General features: G+C 42.8%; 2 protein-coding genes across 2 annotated transcripts; both read right to left on the minus strand.

Moving 5' to 3' along the window:
- Nucleotides 1-3170: 3170 nt before the first annotated feature.
- Nucleotides 3171-7042, minus strand: LOC136294531 (pancreatic alpha-amylase). The gene is made up of 10 exons (XM_066192341.1): nucleotides 6867-7042; nucleotides 6123-6269; nucleotides 5714-5911; nucleotides 5207-5437; nucleotides 4714-4847; nucleotides 4507-4629; nucleotides 4296-4395; nucleotides 3962-4083; nucleotides 3727-3852; nucleotides 3171-3478 (listed from the first exon to the last, which is right to left on the minus strand). Exons 1-10 carry the CDS (start codon nucleotides 7035-7037, stop codon nucleotides 3289-3291), a joined length of 1542 nt encoding a protein of 513 aa, XP_066048438.1. The 5' UTR covers nucleotides 7038-7042; the 3' UTR covers nucleotides 3171-3288.
- A 3543-nt stretch (nucleotides 7043-10585) lies between these two features.
- Nucleotides 10586-19382, minus strand: LOC136294532 (pancreatic alpha-amylase-like). The gene is made up of 11 exons (XM_066192342.1): nucleotides 19286-19382; nucleotides 17256-17467; nucleotides 15649-15795; nucleotides 15167-15364; nucleotides 13718-13948; nucleotides 12711-12844; nucleotides 12504-12626; nucleotides 12293-12392; nucleotides 11959-12080; nucleotides 11724-11849; nucleotides 10586-11130 (listed from the first exon to the last, which is right to left on the minus strand). The coding sequence occupies exons 2-11, from the start codon at nucleotides 17421-17423 to the stop codon at nucleotides 10941-10943; spliced, it is 1539 nt and encodes a 512-aa protein (XP_066048439.1). The 5' UTR covers nucleotides 17424-17467; nucleotides 19286-19382; the 3' UTR covers nucleotides 10586-10940.
- Nucleotides 19383-20085: the final 703 nt, after the last annotated feature.

Here is a 20085-nt window from a genome sequence, read left to right on the forward strand (position 1 = left end):
AATACGAAATGTTTGTCATTCTCTGACAAACGTTTGGTATTTCCATTTTGAACTCAGAAGTGCCACAGCACACCTCACACTTCACTGCTCTCCTGCAGGGTGTAATTCCCTTTCTTAATCCCACACTAAATGCTCTGGCTATTTATCCCCACCCTAAGTGCTTTAGTGAGCCAACTGGGTGAAAATCCAAGCACCCACTCTCACTTTGACTCTAGTGACTGGCGATAATTCACCATTATAATCTCTAACAGTGTCAGCAGTATTCATTCTTACAAGCATTCTGATTTAACATTAAAGCAAAATTAAAATTGCCACAGCATTAAACACTTGCAAAGGAGATATCTGTATGCTGTTCAGAATTGTACAATGAAACTAATACACTAGAACTGTTAAAAAACACAGATTGCAGATAAACACACGATCAGCAATTTAAAAGTTAGTGTTGTGTGTTGAGTTTTTCATTTGTTTCCCCTTAAAAGAAAATAACTTGAATAAAATTTTTACAGTCTCCATAAAAGAGACAATAAAGAGACAATAGATTATTAGTTTCCCTTTACAGAACTCCTTCTTCTCTTAGAAAAGTAGCAGTGATTCAGGGAGAAAATGAAATGACACAAAGGCATGCAGAGCTGAACAAAAGTTTCTATATTTGCTGATGCACTTAGCTGAGAAAATAAATTGCCATGAATAATTCAGTAAACAACTTTCTGGTCCACTCATTGATAGTACACTAGGAGTTCATGGTTTTTCTAATCTCACTTTTCATTTCCCCTTATCTGACAAATATACAATATTAACTCTGTGGATTAAACCCACTAGAAGGATAAATAATCAAATCATAGTTTCTTTTTTTCTGTTTGGATGACTGTGAAAGTGTTTACTGCCTGAATCTCTCCCTCTCTATATATATATATATAAAAATATATAACTTAAATATGAGCAGTGAGCAGTTGTACATACAAGCAGCCATTCACTTGGCTTTATTGTGCATCACTTCCATTAAATTCTGACCACTATTATGCTGAAAGCCCTATTTCAACACAGAACTATGGTGGGAAAAATCCCCAAAATGAAAAAAAAAAAAAAAAATAGAGGACAAGAAAAAGACGAATAGAAAAATGAGACAGAGGGAAAAAAAAGAAAATAATGAACTTAATTGTAAATTTACAATGCATTTATAGAGTCAGAGACTAATTACACAGCTAAATTCACTGTTTGGTCAATGAAAGTGAGTACTATTTCTAACAGAAAATTAAATACTGCATTGTGCCACAAAATTCTAAAATTTTACAATTCAGCAGATCTGTTGTGCCATCCTGTTGTGCCCCAGCAAACATCTTACCTTAAATTTGATAAATTTCATAACATAACTCGATTTTTCTTGGATTATTGGTATAAAATATAAGGCCTTAGTGTCATCACTTCACATAGAAGAGTGGCAATAGAAATTATATAAATAAACATTTCCTAGTTCTAACATTTTTTTGAAAACTTAGAGATCAGCAGTAATGTTGACTGTAACTCTGGGTTTAGTGAGTTATCTGAAAGATCTGGTGTTGCTCTGGATGATACTGTTGCTTTCTCGTCATCTTATCCTCAAATTATAAGGCAATTATGCCAAAATCCTGAAATAAAAGGAAAAAACCCAAGGTCTGAATGCAAGTTAGGTCCTTTCAAAGCAATGAACATTTGGCCCACAAAGTTTTACTTACACCTAAAGAAAGTGCTTCATGATTTCTTTTTCTCCATGTTCTATTTAATGCCACTGTGAAATGCAGAGCTACATGAAAACATTCACCACACTCCATAATCCTTGGAAAATGGATCCACATACGTTCACAGGCACAGACAATCTTCTCCATATTCAGCCTGTTGATTTATGGACACCTCAGTGTGTGTCATTTCAAACATTTGCCACAAAAGCTGTGGTGCTGGGGGGTGGATTTGCAATTTGAAGTGTGAACTGATTATTCCATTTGGAAATGGGCAATGTCTGAATAATAGAGTATGGAATCCTATCCTAAGTTTCTGAGGGGTAGAGCTGCATGCAGGGCTTAAGACAGTTCCCATCAATTTCAGAGGGGCCTGAGGACTCCCTGACCTGCCCCTGTGGGCAAATAACAGGTTTGTAAAGGCTATGAATGCCCTGCCACAGGAGTCCCCAGATCTTTGGCACCTCTCCAGTGGATGCAGGGGCTGAGTGGATGGATTGAGGAGGTGCTGGCCACAGCCAGCGAGGGAGACAGACGGAGGTGCGGTGCTGGGCCAGGGATACACCTCCCACACCATGACTGCCCTGACAGACACTTGGAGTGGAGACACCTGGACACACACAGAGAGCCAATACCCACTCCCAGTACCACAGAAAGCAAACAGCCCTCAAAAGTACACCTTGGCCATAAATTGGAGCAACCTCCTTCCATTTTCCCCTCCATAATGGGATGCAGTCGGCACTTTTGGCCTAGCAGAGATTCTGACTTAAAGCAAGGCCTGCACACTCACTTTTACCTCAGCATTTTCTCACAGTTGACAGAGAAAGGATTTGGGAAAGCTGCCAAACCTGTGCTCTGTTTGCGTAATTCTTGGAGATATTAGAGAATAAGGGAGCCTAACGCACCAGAGGCAGGAATTTGCTGTGCCTCAGCCGGCGGCACAAGGCGGCAGCAATGCCTGGATACACGGTGTGTTCTCAGGTACCTTCAGCACCCGCACAGGGAGTGGTCGCTTGCCGCAGACCACGGGGCAAACAATGCAAAAGCTTTTGCTTCGTCCAGGCACAAGCTGACTGTGAACCAGGTGACTGCTGGTTTCACTGATGCCACAGGCTGGAGTAACTGCTTGGAACAGCTCAGCTTCCTTCAGTGACCCAGACCCCAGGCTTGGTTTGGCTTAAGGAAGGGATAAACTCTCCATGTAGGCACTGCTCGTAGCTGACAGCTCACAAGGTGGCTGCTCTGGGATACAAGTGAGTGTTGTGTGTGTACGGATCAGACCTAGAAATACTGCATTTTAGCTTAGCCAGGTGCTGGCTTGGATTTTTATTTTTTTTCTCCAGTGTTTTTGTTGCATGCGAACTGGAGTGCTGCAATGCCTTAAAACTAACCAGTGTATTGCCACTAGTTATGAGGGAATAAAGTTTCATCTAATTCAGTAAGGGAAAAACATTGCTCTTCAATTTGAGTGCCATTTATTATTCAATAGAGAGTCACTCATGCTCAAAAACCAGGATCTAACAGAGGGGGGAAAGAGTAATACACAGACCAAACAGAGGAGGACATTTCTCCTGAATTACAATTTGGCTTCAACATGAATTGCAATAAATGGATCTTCAGCATCAGTATTAATCTGGAAATTAGCCATTCCATCACCAGAAACAAACACCTGCTTTCCAGTACATTTGTCGTTCTCCTTTTGTCCAGAAATAACATCGCAGTAGGTACCAGCAGGCAGTCCAGTTTGCACATAGACATTCATATTCCTACGAGAAAATAAACACTATTTATACAATGTTTTTAAAACAGGTATTTCAAATTGCGTAAGATTTCGGAACCTGATCTTACTCCCTTATTTGAAGGGCATTGTAGAGAATGAGCTTTCTGATCCTACCCCTCCTACACTCCCATTTTAGCACACTGGACCCAATATACACACAAATAATTCACATTGTACTGCTCATGAGGAATGCTATTGTTCTCCCTAGGGACAGTATTTCTGCCACTGACTTACCAGTCATCATTATTGAAGATGATGAAGCCTTTATTACCACGGCCAAAAGCCACTTGATTGCTGCCATTGTCCCACCAGTTGGAGAAAGGCTCACCATCCACCACATTACGGAAGATAACCATGTTCCTGAAAACACAAGCAATGTCTGTCACTGCACCTGCAGCGCCTCTAAGGCCACACGCAGCACAAAGCAAAAGCAACTGCTTTTCCTGCTTCTTTCTCCCCAGTGCCCTACTTGATTTGACGCCAGCGATGTTCACAGACCCAGTCGTTGCCACAGGTCGTGTCCGCGTTGATTGTAACAGGTTTTGTGGAGCCATCTGCATTACTTGGGGGTCCAACCCAGTCATTGACGTCCTGTCATTGGAAAAAGACAGGTTTATATCTTCTGACTGAAAACGCACAGAGCCCCTCTGGAGAGCAAAGCTAGAGAGAGCATCAAAGTTTCACCAGCTACATCCAGCATGGGACAGGGAAATCACTTGACAAATTGAAATGCACTGGACTACTTCGCTGGCCCTGTCCTGACCTGTAATCCCATGGATGGGTCTTCAGCGTTAGTAGCTCACCTTTCCATTTTCAAAATATCTTGGCCAGCGAAAACTTGACATCACACGTGTGAACCCATACGGATGGGCAAGCATGAAACCAACTGCCATTTTATAGAGCCTGTTGGTTGGACAAACAAGGAATGAGACATGGAAGGATGAACCTGCCAGACAACACACAGACAAACAAGCAAAAGCAAGAAGCATCACCCACACAAGAGCAATCCCTTACCTGGAATCCCAGAAGGTTAGAATTGAAGCTCCACCGGCCCCGTGTCCTCTCTGGTTGTCGTGATTATCCACAAAGACCAGGGCTCTGTCGGAAGGCACAAAGCCCCAGCCCTCTCCCCAGTTCCTAAACAAAAACACAGACTTGAAGCTACCCTGTCAATTGGTGTATCCGTGAATCCTGGATAAGTTGCAGCACCTTCATCCTTACTTTAAGTAGGCCATCTTTTCTCCGTTCCACTTGCGGAGCACTGTCCCCAGTTTGGCACCGTATTTGAATTCTGTCACTCGGCCATTTCCAAAGTACTCGCTGCCTGTGATGGGCTCTCCACCCAAGTCAATTACCTGGTACAGGAAAGAAAACCTACATCCCTTCTTGTCTCACAAAAAACAACAATGCAATGTACAAAACTCAATGTGAGTTTATGCATTTGTGCTGTGTAGATCAACACAAAGTCAGTATAAGACATGATGGACACATGTAAAAACATGACTGAAGAAAGGAAAGGTAAAGTTGATTGACAATCTGTTGTGGAGGCATTTTTAAAAATCAAAACTATCTATGTCTGCAGGGCTGCTCTAAGTAAATTGTGAGCTCCTTCTAGGGTAAATTGGATGAAGATGTATTGCTGTTCCTCTGAAGGAGGAGGCAAAAGAGACACAAAAGGCAGAGGCAAACATAAAAGAGAAAACATGGAGATTACCTCCTGGTAAATGAAAGGTTTAGTTCCTGCAGGAAACCATTGAGTATTCAGATCTTTCAGCTTGTCCAGAAATGCTCTTATGTCCCCAGGCCACATGTGCTTGGCAGCATCAAGTCGGAATCCTGCTACACCAATGTCAATGAGATAGTTCAGGTACTCCGCAATCTCTGAGCGCACATAGTCCTTCTCCAGGGCCAGATCCAGAAGGCCAGACAAGCGGCAGTCCCGGACCTGTGCAACAGAAAAATAAAAAATGAGCTCACACGTTGAGCTGAGTACACTGGGCTCAGTTCAGGAGCAAACTTCTGCACACAGGTTCTTGATTCCTCAGTACTTAGAATATTTTGTGCCACACGTACCTATGGTCACTACTTCATTCACTTGTCAAGTGACTAAGCACAGGTTTTGTGAGGCACCACACCATTTGATTTTACTCGAGAGTTAACGGAACATGTCCAAAAAAAAAAAAAAAGAAAAATATTTGAAAATTTTGCCAGGGGCAGTTACCTGATACATATCACCATAATTTTCAATTTCTCCACTTCCAGTTTGACATTTGCCATCATTGAAATCCCAGCCAGAGTATGGTACAGCTGGAAAATCTCTGTTTCCTGCATTAAAATAGCTTCCACAGGTAGAATGTGTGCCTGAGCCACCTGCAGCCCCACACATATGGTTGACAACAGCATCCACATAGATACGAACCTGGAAAAGCAACATGTGCATTTCAGGATGTTTTGCAGCAAATGTAAAATCACAGCCAGGGCTTTACCACATTATTATTAAGTTGATTTTAAATTGATTAAATCCCTTTCAGTTTCTTCTCAGTTTACATCTCTTTTGAGGACAGCAGGACCTTCCCTCAGCTGATACACCACTTCTTGCTGTATCAGACACAGATTATCAAGGCACTTACTCCAACATTGTTGCATCTGGTCACCATGTCTCTGAATTCCTGTTCATTTCCTGATCGAGTGCAGAGCTTGTAGCTAATGGGCTGGTATCTTTCCCACCAGGGTCTGTTAGGGTTAGTAATGACAATATTTTCATTTGGAGGTGAAACCTGCAAATGAAGTTATGAACTCTGATGAGAAATCAAATAGTTTTATTTCAGCATTTTAAGGGCAAAATCTGCACTCAGGACTTCTGCCCTCAGAGGAAAGCTAGTACCCAACCCAGTCTCTCTCCCACAGCAGAAGTTCAGGTTTGACGTCTGTCTCATACACTGGCAAGAAAGACATTTTGGTTTGTTCCTGTGAGTTGCCCAGGTCCAGCATGGGCCTGCTTTCAAGGACATGTGCATGGAAGGGCTGAAGCTACAGGAATTGTTTTTACTTGTAATAATGACAGCCATAGGAATGCCAAACCTCACTGCTTCCACACTTCCTTTAGAACAAAGTAAAGAGCTTTACTGTCTACTTAGCTTTGAGGGGAAGCCTTTCAGAGGAAAGCATGTCCCTTGGTGATGATTCTGCTAGAGATACACCATCACTCATTGGTCCTGCCGGGTTAGGATTGCTGCTAAAAGCAGTTACTACTTCCAACCCTCCCTCCTCAGCAGCAAAGTTACTTGGAGGTGACTGTGTCTAACTTGGGCATTTTGGTTTATTAACAAAATATTACAATGCCATTTTACTACTACTCACAGGAAACAACTCACCTGAACTCCTCCAAATCCATTAGGAGCTAAGTAGCGTTCACACTCCTCAGCAATATCCTGCCAGCGCCATTCGAAGAGATGCACAATAGAGGTTCTCTTAGAGAGAGTGTTGGGGTTGTACTGCCCCCAGCAAAGCCCAGCAGCTGCGAGGAGGAGGAGGAGGACTCGCATGGTGCCTTCAGTGTAAGGCTGTGTGATCTCTTCACTGACTATTTATGTGCCTGCAACATGACAAAGTTCCTGTAGCAGGTGTCAAAATTCACATGGATCAATGCCAACAGTCATTATTTAGATAGCTAGCTAGGTATCATTCCTTTCGTTTGTTTTTTTCTCCTGATTACCCAACACCTGAAGACAAAGTAACTTTTCACAATGATTATACGCCAACATAAACCAAGTGGTCCCTGAGCAGTGTACCCAAATCCAGAACTGCACTCTTTCCAATCACACAAACGAAGATACTTTATCAAAAGTATTCCAAAACATAACACACAGACCCTCAAAGGGGTTTCTAGAAGGTAAAAGGAGTGGGAGGTGATTTAAAGATGACTGGAAATCTAACAGCATTAGGAGAATGAAAGAGTTTTCCGGCATTCAGAGGTGGCTCTCATGATTAGACTGAGTTCAGAGCAGGGTATGAACAACTGTTGTGGTTTGACACTGGCCCAAAGTCAGGCAACCACGGGAGTTGCTCCCTCGCCCTCCCCTACTACAGCTGGGCAGTGGAGAGGGAAAGAAAATTAACAAAAGGCTCATGAGTGACCAGGACAAAACATTTCAAGGGCAAACAGGTTCAACTTAAGGTTGCAAAGTGAGTTTATTACTAACAGAATCAGAAGAGGATAATGAGAAGTAAAATAAGCTCTCAAAACACCTTTTTCCCTTGAGTCCCTCCCTCCTTCCCACAGACAGCACAGGGAGACGGGGCAGGGGGCTTTTGGTATGTTCATTGCTGACATTTTCTTCTGCTGTTCTGGAAGAGGAGTCCTTCCCCTGTGAGACCATGGAGTCTCTCCTACTGGAGACAGTTCTCTGTGAACTGGCCTGGCTTGGCTCCACTCCCACGAGCAGCAGTCAAACCGCACCTGCGGCAGTGTTGAGTCCCTCTCACAGGCACACAGCCCTCCCGAAACTGCTGTAGCATGGGTAACGCTTACACAAGCTGCAGTCCTTCAAGGACAGGCTGCTCCAGCCTGGAACCAGGGCCTCTCTCTCCACCAGGTCTTCCATGGGATCACAGCCTCCTCCAGGCCTCCACCCGTTCCAGCATGGGCACCTCCCCTACGGGCTGCAGGGGGAACTCTGTTTCCCCCATGGATCCCTACTGGGTGTGGGTGGATCCCTGCAACCACCATGGATCCCCACGGGCTGTGGGTGGATCTCTGCATATCCCTGTGGATCCCCATGGGCTGTGGATAGATCTCTGCATCCCTGTGGATCTCCATGGGCTGTGGGTGGATCTCTGCATCCCTGTGGATCCCCACAGGCTGCAGGGACACAGCTGCTCCACCATGGTCTCACCAAAGCCTCCAGAGGAATCTTGGTTCCAGGGCCTGCAGCACCTCCTGTCCTCCTTCTGCACTGACCTTGGTGTCTCCATGTTGTTTCCCTCACACGTTCTCACTTGCTCCTCTTTTCTGACTAGAAGAAAAACCATGTGACTTTGTTTTGATTTTCTTCTTAAATATGTCAGCACAGAGGCATTACCAGCCTCTCTCATTGGCCCAGTTTTGGCCAGCAGCATGTCCATGTTCAGAGCCATCAGCCACTGGCTCCACTGGACATGGCAGAAGCTTCCAGCAGCTTCCCATAGGAGCCACCTCTGTGGTCCCCCAGCTACCAAAAAACAGGCAGTGCAAAACCAATAAAACAGCAGTATTTAATCAGTAAAAGATTTATCACATGAGAGGCTGTGGGTCTTCACCAGGTGAATCCCACTGGTAACTAGGAACTGACACTTTCTCATACCTAATGTTTCTCTAGTGTCATTGCCCAGTCCCTGCTAAGAAATGCTAGTAGTTTTCTTCACACTTCTCTTCGTGCAGAGCAGCTGATGGAAAGCGATCAGCTGCATTTACCTCTCTGGCAGAGACTTTGCATTAGGTTTCATCTCATTTTAAGCGATCAATGATTCATCTGAGTCAAGGAACAAACCACAAAATCAGAGGTAAATGATAGTGCAGAAGAGTTTTAGCTGCCTGTCATGTAACTGAATTTGAAAGCTAGAGCTGTTTTCCAAGTTCTTTCTTGCATTTCCTACAATTTCCTCCTTCAAAGAAAAGACCTTCGACTTTTCTTCATTAAATGATTTCAGGTCTTCATCTGGAACTGACTTATAAGACCAATGTCTCAGTGACAATCCTCCATGAATAAACTTGAGTCATACTGACAATAAAACAATGCTTCAAGAGAACACAAAGACTTAAAAATCACTGGCATTTGATGAATATTCATCAAACATTCATGAGGAAAAAAAAGTTCCAAAAAAGTTACAGTTACTCCAGGAGAAAAGAAACATCAGTGCACTTCTCACCTGAACTGCTTCTGGTATGTTCTTTCTGAAACCAGCCATGCCAGTGTGTCACATGTATCCTTCTCTTGCCCAGATTTGGTCTTCAAGGACAAAAAACAAAAGCAGGTCCCACTCTTCCACCTGTTCATTTTCATATCAAGACCTTATTAAAGGCCTCTTTTTCCACTGCTGCAATGAAATAGTAAGTCACTGCAAATGACCTTGCCTGCTCACTAACAGCAAGGAACCAGTGAGTGACTGCACCTTGTGATTACCAATTCAGTGAAAACAGAATCCCTCATTCTTCAATATTTTTAAAAGCAACCAAATGTGCCTGAAGTTAATTTTTACATCACCATTCCTTGTGGAGTGCCACCGAGGTGATGGAATGTCACTGCATGACTTACAGTTTCCAATGGCATGCATTTTCCAGTGAAAAATACACTGCTGTCAGCCAAGAACAGGATAGACCCATCCTCAATAACCTGATGCAATGGATGGCAAAGGCACTGGCAAAGGGGACTTGTAGCCCTCCCATGAGAGGCTCGGCAGCCTGTGTCTGTTCAAGCAGGTTGCAAAAAAATGCTGACTTAAAAGTCAGCACAAAGGGCTCATAGGTAGCCTTTATTTCAAATAAAAAAACTGTGCCACCTGAGTGCATCAGCTGAGAGTGTTAGTTAAAAGGGTGTGAAGGCTCCTTGGTTTAGCCAGACCAGCATGGGGAGGAGTGTACACACAGCTCACTCAGCATGGAGGATTATACAAAGTTAACAACTAACAGAAGTTTTCTGAGGGTAGCAATGGGCTTTAGCTCGTTTCAACCCATATATTCCTTTCCTATAACTGGAAGTACCCACCATCCTAATGGTGAGTGCAGTATAGGCATGAGCAATGGAGATCAAGCCAGTATTGGGGTAACGATGGAAGATGTGTGGTTTTGATTTGTACAGGCACAAGCTGACTGTGAACCAGGTAACATAGAGGCTTGATTGATGCCACAGGCTGGAATAACTGACTGGCATTGACCAGCTCCTTCTGACCCTAGCCCTATGTTTGGTTAGTCACAAAAAGGGATAAACTCAATTTGAATGCCATTCACCAGACAATGTACAGACCAAAAAAAGAAACACATTTTCAACTTATATAATACAACTTGATATCAACTTGAATTGTGCCATGTTTCAGCACAAAGGAGTCTTCTCTTGGTTTTTGGATATCCTGTCAATTCCCAGTCCTGCTTGCCCCTAAAGAGAACTACACAGAGCAGCACGATTTTAAATTTAATAATGTAAATCTTCTCCTTCCATTTTTTATTAGTACCTTAACTGAATAAAGTGCACTTACAAATGCACAGAGATGCAGAGCACCACTCCCAGAGCTGCACTGGCACCACCAGTTCCCAAATCTGTACAGCAGCTGCTCACCATTTCATTAGTATTACAGCTAACACACTTGGCTCTGTCTTGGTTCATGCAGTGCTGAGAGCCAGGACATTCTGCACATCTGTTTGCTGCTCATAAAGATACAGAGGAGAAGGAACAGCACATGCACAACACATCTGGTTACAACTTAGCATCAACATGAATGGCAATGAATGGGTCTTTGTCTTCATTCCCAATCAGGAAATTAGCCATGCCATCAGCAGCAACATGAACTTCAACTGCTGTACAGAAGTCACCGTCCTTTTGCCCAGAAATGACATCGCAGTAAGTCCCAGCAGGCAGACTGGTCTGCAGAGATACATTCAAGGACCTTTGGAAAAGAGTGAAGTGCAGTAAGCCTTATGAGCACTCTAAAATGCTCTTCAAATCATACTGGAGACCTCAGATACTATGTGATTCTGTAGTCAGGAAGTCTAGTACTTCTCTGGACACTGCCTAATCTATTCAATCACTACATGCTTCAAACTGCTCATCACCACAACCTACAGGGAATTATTACAGCCCTGACATACACCCATTCTCTTATCATCTCATTCTTGCAGAAAAGACTCCAATACAATTTTTAAAACTGTCACATTTGGAACATATTCCTGAGTTCACAAGTTCCCTCACTTCTATAAATTTAGACTTTTCTGGCTGACCAGGCCTGTGACACGGCCAGCTTCAGAAATGGGAAACAGAAAGACCACAGTACAAGGCCTGAACTGCCAAGAGTGAAGAGTGTCTACGGTAGAGTGGAAAATGCAAGTTTAAATTGTCAACAACTGAGGCATCCCTTAGAAAGATCTATTCAAGCTAGCAACAGCTTAAAAGGTTTCATGACTAGCTAGATTTTTAAATACATATTTCAAACATAATAATTTATAATCACAATAAATTAAAATTTATTTCCCTCTTACTCACCAGTCATCATTATTGAAGATGATGAAGCCTTTATTACCACGGCCAAAAGCCACTTGATTGCTGCCATTGTCCCACCAGTTGGAGAAAGGCTCACCATCCACCACATTACGGAAGATAACCATGTTCCTGAAAACACAAGCAATGTCTGTCACTGCACCTGCAGCGCCTCTAAGGCCACACGCAGCACAAAGAAAAAGCAACTGCTTTTCCTGCTTCTTTCTCCCCAGTGCCCTACTTGATTTGATGCCAGCGATGTTCACAGACCCAGTCGTTGCCACAGGTCGTGTCCGCGTTGATTGTAACAGGTTTTGTGGAGCCATCTGCATTACTTGGGGGTCCAACCCAGTCATTGACGTCCTGTCATTGGAAAAAGACAGGTTTATATCTTCTGACTGAAAACGCACAGAGCCCCTCTGGAGAGCAAAGTTAGAGAGAGCATCAAAGTTTCGCCAGCTACATCCAGCATGGGACAGGGAAATCACTTGACAAATTGAAATGCACTGGACTACTTCGCTGGCCCTGTCCTGACCTGTAATCCCATGGATGGATCTTCAGCGTTAGTAGCTCACCTTTCCATTTTCAAAATATCTTGGCCAGCGAAAACTTGACATCACACGTGTGAACCCATACGGATGGGCAAGCATGAAACCAACTGCCATTTTATAGAGCCTGTTGGTTGGACAAACAAGGAATGAGACATGGAAGGATGAACCTGCCAGACAACACACAGACAAACAAGCAAAAGCAAGAAGCATCACCCACACAAGAGCAATTCCTTACCTGGAATCCCAGAAGGTTAGAATTGAAGCTCCACCGGCCCCGTGTCCTCTCTGGTTGTCGTGATTATCCACAAAGACCAGGGCTCTGTCGGAAGGCACAAAGCCCCAGCCCTCTCCCCAGTTCCTAAACAAAAACACAGACTTGAAGCTACCCTGTCAATTGGTGTATCCGTGAATCCTGGATAAGTTGCAGCACCTTCATCCTTACTTTAAGTAGGCCATCTTTTCTCCGTCCCACTTGCGGAGCACTGTCCCCAGTTTGGCACCGTATTTGAATTCTGTCACTCGGCCATTTCCAAAGTACTCGCTGCCTGTGATGGGCTCTCCACCCAAGTCAATTACCTGGTACAGGAAACATAATAGCATTTCTTTCTACTCAAAAACCAAATAAAAAACATTGCTTTAGACATGGGTTCAAGTAAGGAGACAGTACTTGAGTTGATTATTTCATTTGGCTTTCTTGCAAAATTGTATGTAAGGCTATTTTCTCCTTTTCGCTCAGCCCAGCTGCGAACCTCTTTTTCATCTCTATCCTGTATCTCCTCACCCCAACTGACCACTTACTCATAGTTATGGCTTGGGCTGTACTTACTTTATATTTAGTATGGTCAGCAATGCCTCTGCTTCCAGCATTTGGGCTGCATCCTTTCACTATGGAGCTAAAGAATGTTTCTATTTGTCTAGACTTTGCAGGCAAGACACTAATATAATAAAACGTGTGCAGCAAGTTTAGCTTCTGCTGACTGAAACCAACACTTACCTGCTTGCTCCAATTCGTTATTCAAACATAAAACACAAATTTGGAATATCAAGAAATAGTTTTTATGCCATTGGAATATAAAGTTTCAGACCATAATCAACATTTATGTCTGCTGTTGCAATTTATTATCCAGAATTTAAAATTCGAGAAATGAAATCTCTTTTTTAAACCAACAGAATTTCTCCACTAACTTCAATGTAGTAAACTTCACCTCAATAAAACTCCCAGGTTACCTTATTCCTGAAGGTCCAAAACAAGTGGGGCATTCTGCACATCAATTACCATTTATGGGCAGATTAGATATTTGTAGATTATGGTTGAGAATGGTATTGAGGATGATTTCTGTAGATCTGCTTGGGCTCAGCCCACGCAAAGCACTGCCATGTCTGACCGAGTCTGTACTGGGCCTGCAAAAAACACGTTTGTGAAGTAAAATTTAAAAAAATAAAGATTACCTCCTGGTAAATGAAAGGTTTAGTTCCTGCAGGAAACCATTGAGCATTTAGATCTTTCAGATTATCTAAGATGGCCTTGACATCCTCAGGCCACATGTGCTTGGCAGCGTCGATGCGGAAGCCGGCCACGCCGATGTCAACGAGGCGGTTCAGGTATTCCACGATCCTGGAGCGCACGCGGTCCTCCCCCAGCGCCAGGTCCAGCAGGCTGACCAGGCGGCAGTCCCGCACCTGCGCAGCAATTCTCAAATCAAACACTTTTCTGTGGGCTTAATATTTTCTGAGCCTGAGAATTACTGAGCTCTTCGCAAGGGAAACTTTTCAACAGTTTTCTTTTTCCAAAACAACCTTGTGTAAACAATATTCCTTTCCCAAAACAATGGGTGCTGTTTGCTATTTCTGTTACTTAGCCAATGGGAGAGGTGTCAGCCCTACAGACCAATAAGGTGCCTTTTAGCACAGCACGTTATATAAGGGCTGAATGAATTGTAAATAAAGCCCTGATTTCTACTGCCTTCTGACTGGAGTCAAGCATCTTTATTTCGTGTCCTACTGCAACACTTTTCACCTAATAAACTTACCGTAGTGTTCTACACACGCTTTGAATGTTCTTTGCCCATAGTATGATGCCAAATAAAATCTTCAGTAGCCTTTGTTCCCCATGCATATCTTTCCTTTGGAAAGTCACCTAACACAGAAGCTGCAATACGAAATTGCATTTACCCCTCTTTTCTGAAATTGAGACCAAGGAAAACTTCAAAATTACAATAAAAGGCAAATAATAACTGTCGCTGTAGGACGTGAAAGAAAAGACTCCAAATATTTCAGAAGGCAAAGAGCATAGAAAAAGAAGGCTTTTACTGTTTAATTCTTACTGCCTTTTATAAGGTGTTCCCACACAGACTTAACATGATTGGTGAATAAGAACAACACCTCTCTAATCCCACTGGTTAACCAGAGAAACAGGAAAACACCACCTGGAGAAAGATTGTTTTGAGAAAGGATAGTTGTTTGCCAAGATTGTTTTGAGAAAGAACTTTCTTGAAAAATTTTTCCTTGGGAAAAAGTTAGCAGCTGCTAGCAGGCTAAAATCTCTCAGATTTCTCAGACCCAGAAATAAGTCCACAAATAACTTCTACCTTTTTTTAACACACTAAATAGATTTTATGAGCTTTAAATTGTCTTTATTAATTACCTAAGCACATTTGTCTGAATCTGAAATTGAGCCATTGTCTCAAGTACAGCTACCCATTTAAGAAGTGGTGCTCCTGATTAGCAACACTAACCCCTTTTATTAATTTGTTAGCAACACTAACCTCTGTTATTAATTTGGATGGCTTTTCATGAGGCTTTTTTTAATTCCTTTTCAAAAATGTCTCACTGTAAATGAGAGCAAAGAAACGACAGCACAGGAACAGATGTACATGAAAACTGTAGTAGTAGGTTTACCTGAGATATATCATGGTAATCCTCAATGTTTCCACTTCTAGATTTACATTTACGATCATTGAAGTCCCAGCCAGAATAGGGCACAGCTGGGAAATCTTCAGTCTTTGCATTGAAATAGCTTCCACAAGTTGCATGGTCACCAGCCCCAGCATTAGCTCCACACATATGGTTGATTACTGCATCCACATAAATGTGCACCTAGACAACAGTACCCACATAACAATTGAAAAAGCTACTTCCCACAGCACCACTAATTAATGTTCTCTATCCCATACCTCCTGCCCTATCCCCCTATTTCTGCTTGCTTGCTTCACCCAACATTTTTTTCAATTTTTTTTTTTTTATTAGCATACAGCAAGGGTGATAAAACATCCAGCTCAACAGACAGGCAGGTAACACTGCATCCTTTTTTTTAACTGGTAGAATCACTGCTTGGCTATATCCTTGCATTGCAAACACCAGAAGGTTTTAAAAGTACTTACTCCAACATTGTTGCACCTGGTCACCATGTCTCTAAATTCAGTTTCATTTCCAGATCTCGTGCACAGCTTGTAGCTGACGGGCTGGTATCTCTCCCACCATGGTTGGTGGGGGTCAGTAATGATAACATTTTCATTTGGAGGTGAAATCTGTGAATAAAACAATGATACTTGGTAATGGGATACCAATAATGGTTAATTTGTTTGCCCAGTATTTTTAGAGAAAGAACATAACCCATTTAGATCCTCAGTATCCTCTGCTTACACTGTAATAGGCTGGAAACAAAAGACGTAGGCCTGGCCTTCAACAGGTAGAAACATAGTATAAAAATTAGGTCCATGAACAGTGCCCTAATTATCTTTGTGACTGCAAGCTTCAAAAAGAAGCATTTGAAGAACTAGGTCAGCAGTGGAAGGAAGTGACTACACACAACTAACATAATATCCTGCCTTTAAAATTGATCCAACTTCCCATTTTTGTAATGTTTTGGATGAACGCATTTTTGACCTGATTCTTATAAGTTTCCAGGTGAGTTATACCTCTTCCTTTTACAGACTTTTCAGGATACATTTTAGGCAACAAGCTTTTGCTGCTACCTCTAAGCCTCGGGGCATAACAACCTGATCCAAGCATTTCTCAGAAAGATCCCTACAGCCACTTAGCTGCCACACCTTCCTGACCAGCTCAGCAAGTCATCTGAAAGAAACTTCCTGAGACCTTGCCACAGAATCAATTAAAAAGATAAACAGGCGTAGGCCACAGTCTGAGAAATCAGTTTAAAATCCATCTGGTCTGTGTGCCTGGACAGATGGTTGCAAAGAAATGATGATTATTTGAAAATTATGGGAAAGTTCTCACTCAGGCCACCTTGCAATCTCTTCGGCTACAAGAACCAGGCAGATTTCACACCAATTTTTCCCGCGCAGTCGGACAGGCAGACTCAAATATTTTAATAAGTGGTTGTTCTCAAGCCATGCTACCCCACCCAAGTGCCAGTACTGGTTCCACAGGAACATGTCTCTGTTGCTCAGACAGAACTGACTCACACATGGACACCTTCACCAGAACCTGTGCTCAGCTCACTTCTGCCTGTTCACACTAGATTCCTGCAAAGAAGGGTCTCTTAGCCGCTTGCTGTGACACTGCTTTACAGAGAGAAACTTGCCAGTTTGGGTGAACACAAGTAGCAGCCTTCTGTACTTAATTATTTAAAACCTTCAACCCTTTTTTTGGAAGCCTTTTGTTCAGTCATAATTCCATTTTACATTTATCTAGCACTTAAGAGCTTCCCTTGGTTTAAATAACATCAAACAGTTAAACATAGGTTACTCTTCACAGCAGTAAAAAAAAATTTAGCAAGTGATGGGCAATTCTAATTCATCTAAGTGCAATAGCACAGACTGCAAAACATGCACTTTGGAGCAATGAAATAAATTCATGCTTACTTGATGACAGCTGAAGAATATATTTGTCAGCATTTACTACCTCCATTACCAATTTCTATTTTTCTTGTTCAGTACCTGTCCTTTGACAAACTGAACATTTTCTGTGAAAAACAAATTATCATCTAAGTAGCAATTTTACTACTTACTGACAGGGACAGGCATACCTGAACTCCTCCAAATCCATTAGGAGCTAAGTAGTGCTCACACTCCTGAGCAATATCCTGCCAGCGCCATTCGAAGAGATGCACAATAGAGGTTCTCTTAGGCAGAGTGTTGGGGTTGTACTGCCCCCAGCAAAGCCCTATAATTAACAGCAGGAAACAGACCCCCATCCAGTGCTCTGTGACCAGTTCTGCTCCTCTTACTGTCAATGTTCCTGCAAGAGGGTAAAGTACACATTAGAAAACACACATTTAAAGGTAAACACCCATCTCTGGCATCGTATTTATTTACCTGTTATTTTATATGAGAACTGGATTTTATCTAAACTGTATCAAATTCCTGTACTAAAAAAAACTTTGTTTTCATGCAGTTTAAACTCAGATGTTGCCTCATCCAGGCTGCCTCCAGAATACAAAAGTTGTGGCTTAATTAGCATAAAGTCAAAACTACCCCAAAGGGCAAAGGAATACTTACATAAACTGAAATGGACATTTTGTTTCTCAATGTAATGTACATTATTTTACATTCCTATTTATCCTGGACAGGATAAATAGGAATTTCTTTTCAAACTGCTGTTGCTACAACTTGAACTTATTTGGATAAAACCTTGCAGAGGCAGCATATTTCTTACCATGATTTGTTATGAAACCCCAGATATTTTGGAGGTTTAACACATGCAAGTTTGTCATTCAAGACATGCATGACATCTCTCATTCAAACAACAGCCCAAAACCTGGAAGATCTCTCAAATACAGAAATGACTAATTATAGTGACTCAAACACAGAAATACTAAATGTCTGATCTCTGCACACCTGTTTGATTTGTGTGGAGATATTCTCCTTTTAAGAACATGGGCAATGGCATGAAGATGTGAGAAGTGCTATGAAGCTCCATAACCAAGAAGTCTCCTTCTGAGTACCCAAGTACCCAGTTCTGCCAAAGGAGTTTTCCAGAGGCTTGAAACCAGCTACATTACCTCCTGATGAGCTAGGCTAGGAACTGCATTTCCCAACTCACATCCTATTTGTATTTACTTAGGGACAAACAAAGACAACAATCCTTATATTAAAATTGCCTCTCCTTTTCCTCACCTAGAAAAATACAACATGTAACAAACCAGAAACTAAACAACTATCAGGGTTTATGTTACTGTATTGAGAACTTCATTTCCCACTCCAGGTTTAGAAGTTGATTTAAAGAGTCTGAGCTACAAAAAAGTCCTACAAGAAAAACTTCTACAAAAAATGGCTGAACTAATACTTCCCTTAAATAAAAAAATACAGAATCTTGCTCCTTTCCTGTATCTATTCTTTATAAAAAGTTCTCTTACAGAAACAACACAGAACAAAGAGAGATTCCTGTCACAGTGGAAACCAAACACCTCAGTGAAGATTTAAACATGAACACGAGGGCCCTAAAGGTTTGCTACATGAAGGAAACTAGTGCTTTTCCTGATTTAATACACACTTGGGAATGCACTGCTGAAAACTCCAACCTGCTGCGATACAGTTACCCAGACATAAATTTATATAAAACTTTAAGTGATTTTTACAAAACTGTCCTCATTTCTGCTTCAAGGAAAGGATGATCCATATCCCTCAGGTAGTGGAGCACTATTTGGAGCAAATTTAGGCACAAAATACATCAGTTTCTAAGCGTAGAACCTGCCTTCTAGAGCCTACTGCTATCAGCTGCCACTGTTCTTCAAAAGCAGGCAGTTATTTAGAATTAAGCATTTTGTATATCTAGCTTGCTTTTCTGCTTGTGAACAAAATAACTTTGATACAATTTACTTGCAGATCTTCACTAAAGTATGCAGATTAAGTTTCAGCCACAAGCAGTTGTTCTGCATGCTTCCATTTTCATGAAGGAATGCTTTTTGGTCCTGACAGGAACATATATTAGGTGAAAATGAGTTAAGAAAATTCGATCTTCTCTGATGAGGGAAGCCATTTATCAGATTGGCAAGTTTTACTTAGAGCAGTAAATACAGAAAGCAGTAAATTACACAAAGTAGTAAGAATAATGTACCTTAACCCAACCAGCTCCAAAGCCTAGTGCTTAAAGACTCGATGTAGATTTTCATTTCTCTTCACCAGGCTTATGGGTGCCCCACCTTCAACACATGCAATAATAAGAGAATGGGGATGTTGAAATCCTCACCGCACTCTGAAGGCTCTACCTTCAGAATGTTTTTGAGACTTGGAAAAATGCTAAGAGGCCACGTGGAAGAGAGCAACACTGACTGCAGTGCAGAGAACTTGGGAGCAGAACGTCTCTGCGGAGCCCTACTGCTGTCTGGGCCAACACAGGAGCTCGGGTCACCTTGTCCTCGGCGGGGCTACAGCCCGAGCTGCGGCGCCCAGCTGCCACCCCCAACAGCCCCGTGAGCGTTCGCAGATCTGCGGGACGTCCGACGCCGAGCTGCTGAAGCTGCAGCTGCTAAAAACTGTCACAGGGAAGCACAACAGTGGCCCTGTCCCTTCTAGCGGCTCCCCACAGAGCCCCACAGCAGGCCCGTGCACGCTGCAAGCGAACCCACTCGGCTTGGGCCGCCCCCTGCGCGTCCCCCGGCGCGGCGCAGGGCCCGCGGTCCGTACGTGCTGGGGCCGCCCCTTCCGCCGCGCCACCGCCGCCGCACGGCGAGCCCGCCCCGCCGCTGCGACAACGCGCACACGGCGCGGCTCTCGCAACGTGCGCTCCCCGCACCTTTTTAGAAAGCATTTTTGTCCTTGAGCACAGCACCACCTGCCTGTTATCCTACTTCGGCCGTTTGAAAATTCACTTGCGGGCCTTTGGTCCTGTACGTGTAGCTCAACATGGGCGTTAGG

This window comes from Chamaea fasciata, unplaced genomic scaffold (genome assembly GCF_029207755.1).
Source record: "Chamaea fasciata isolate MVZ Bird 193981 ecotype frontalis unplaced genomic scaffold, bChaFas1.0.hap1 SCAF_10, whole genome shotgun sequence".
NCBI classification, from domain to species: Eukaryota; Metazoa; Chordata; class Aves; order Passeriformes; family Sylviidae; genus Chamaea; species Chamaea fasciata.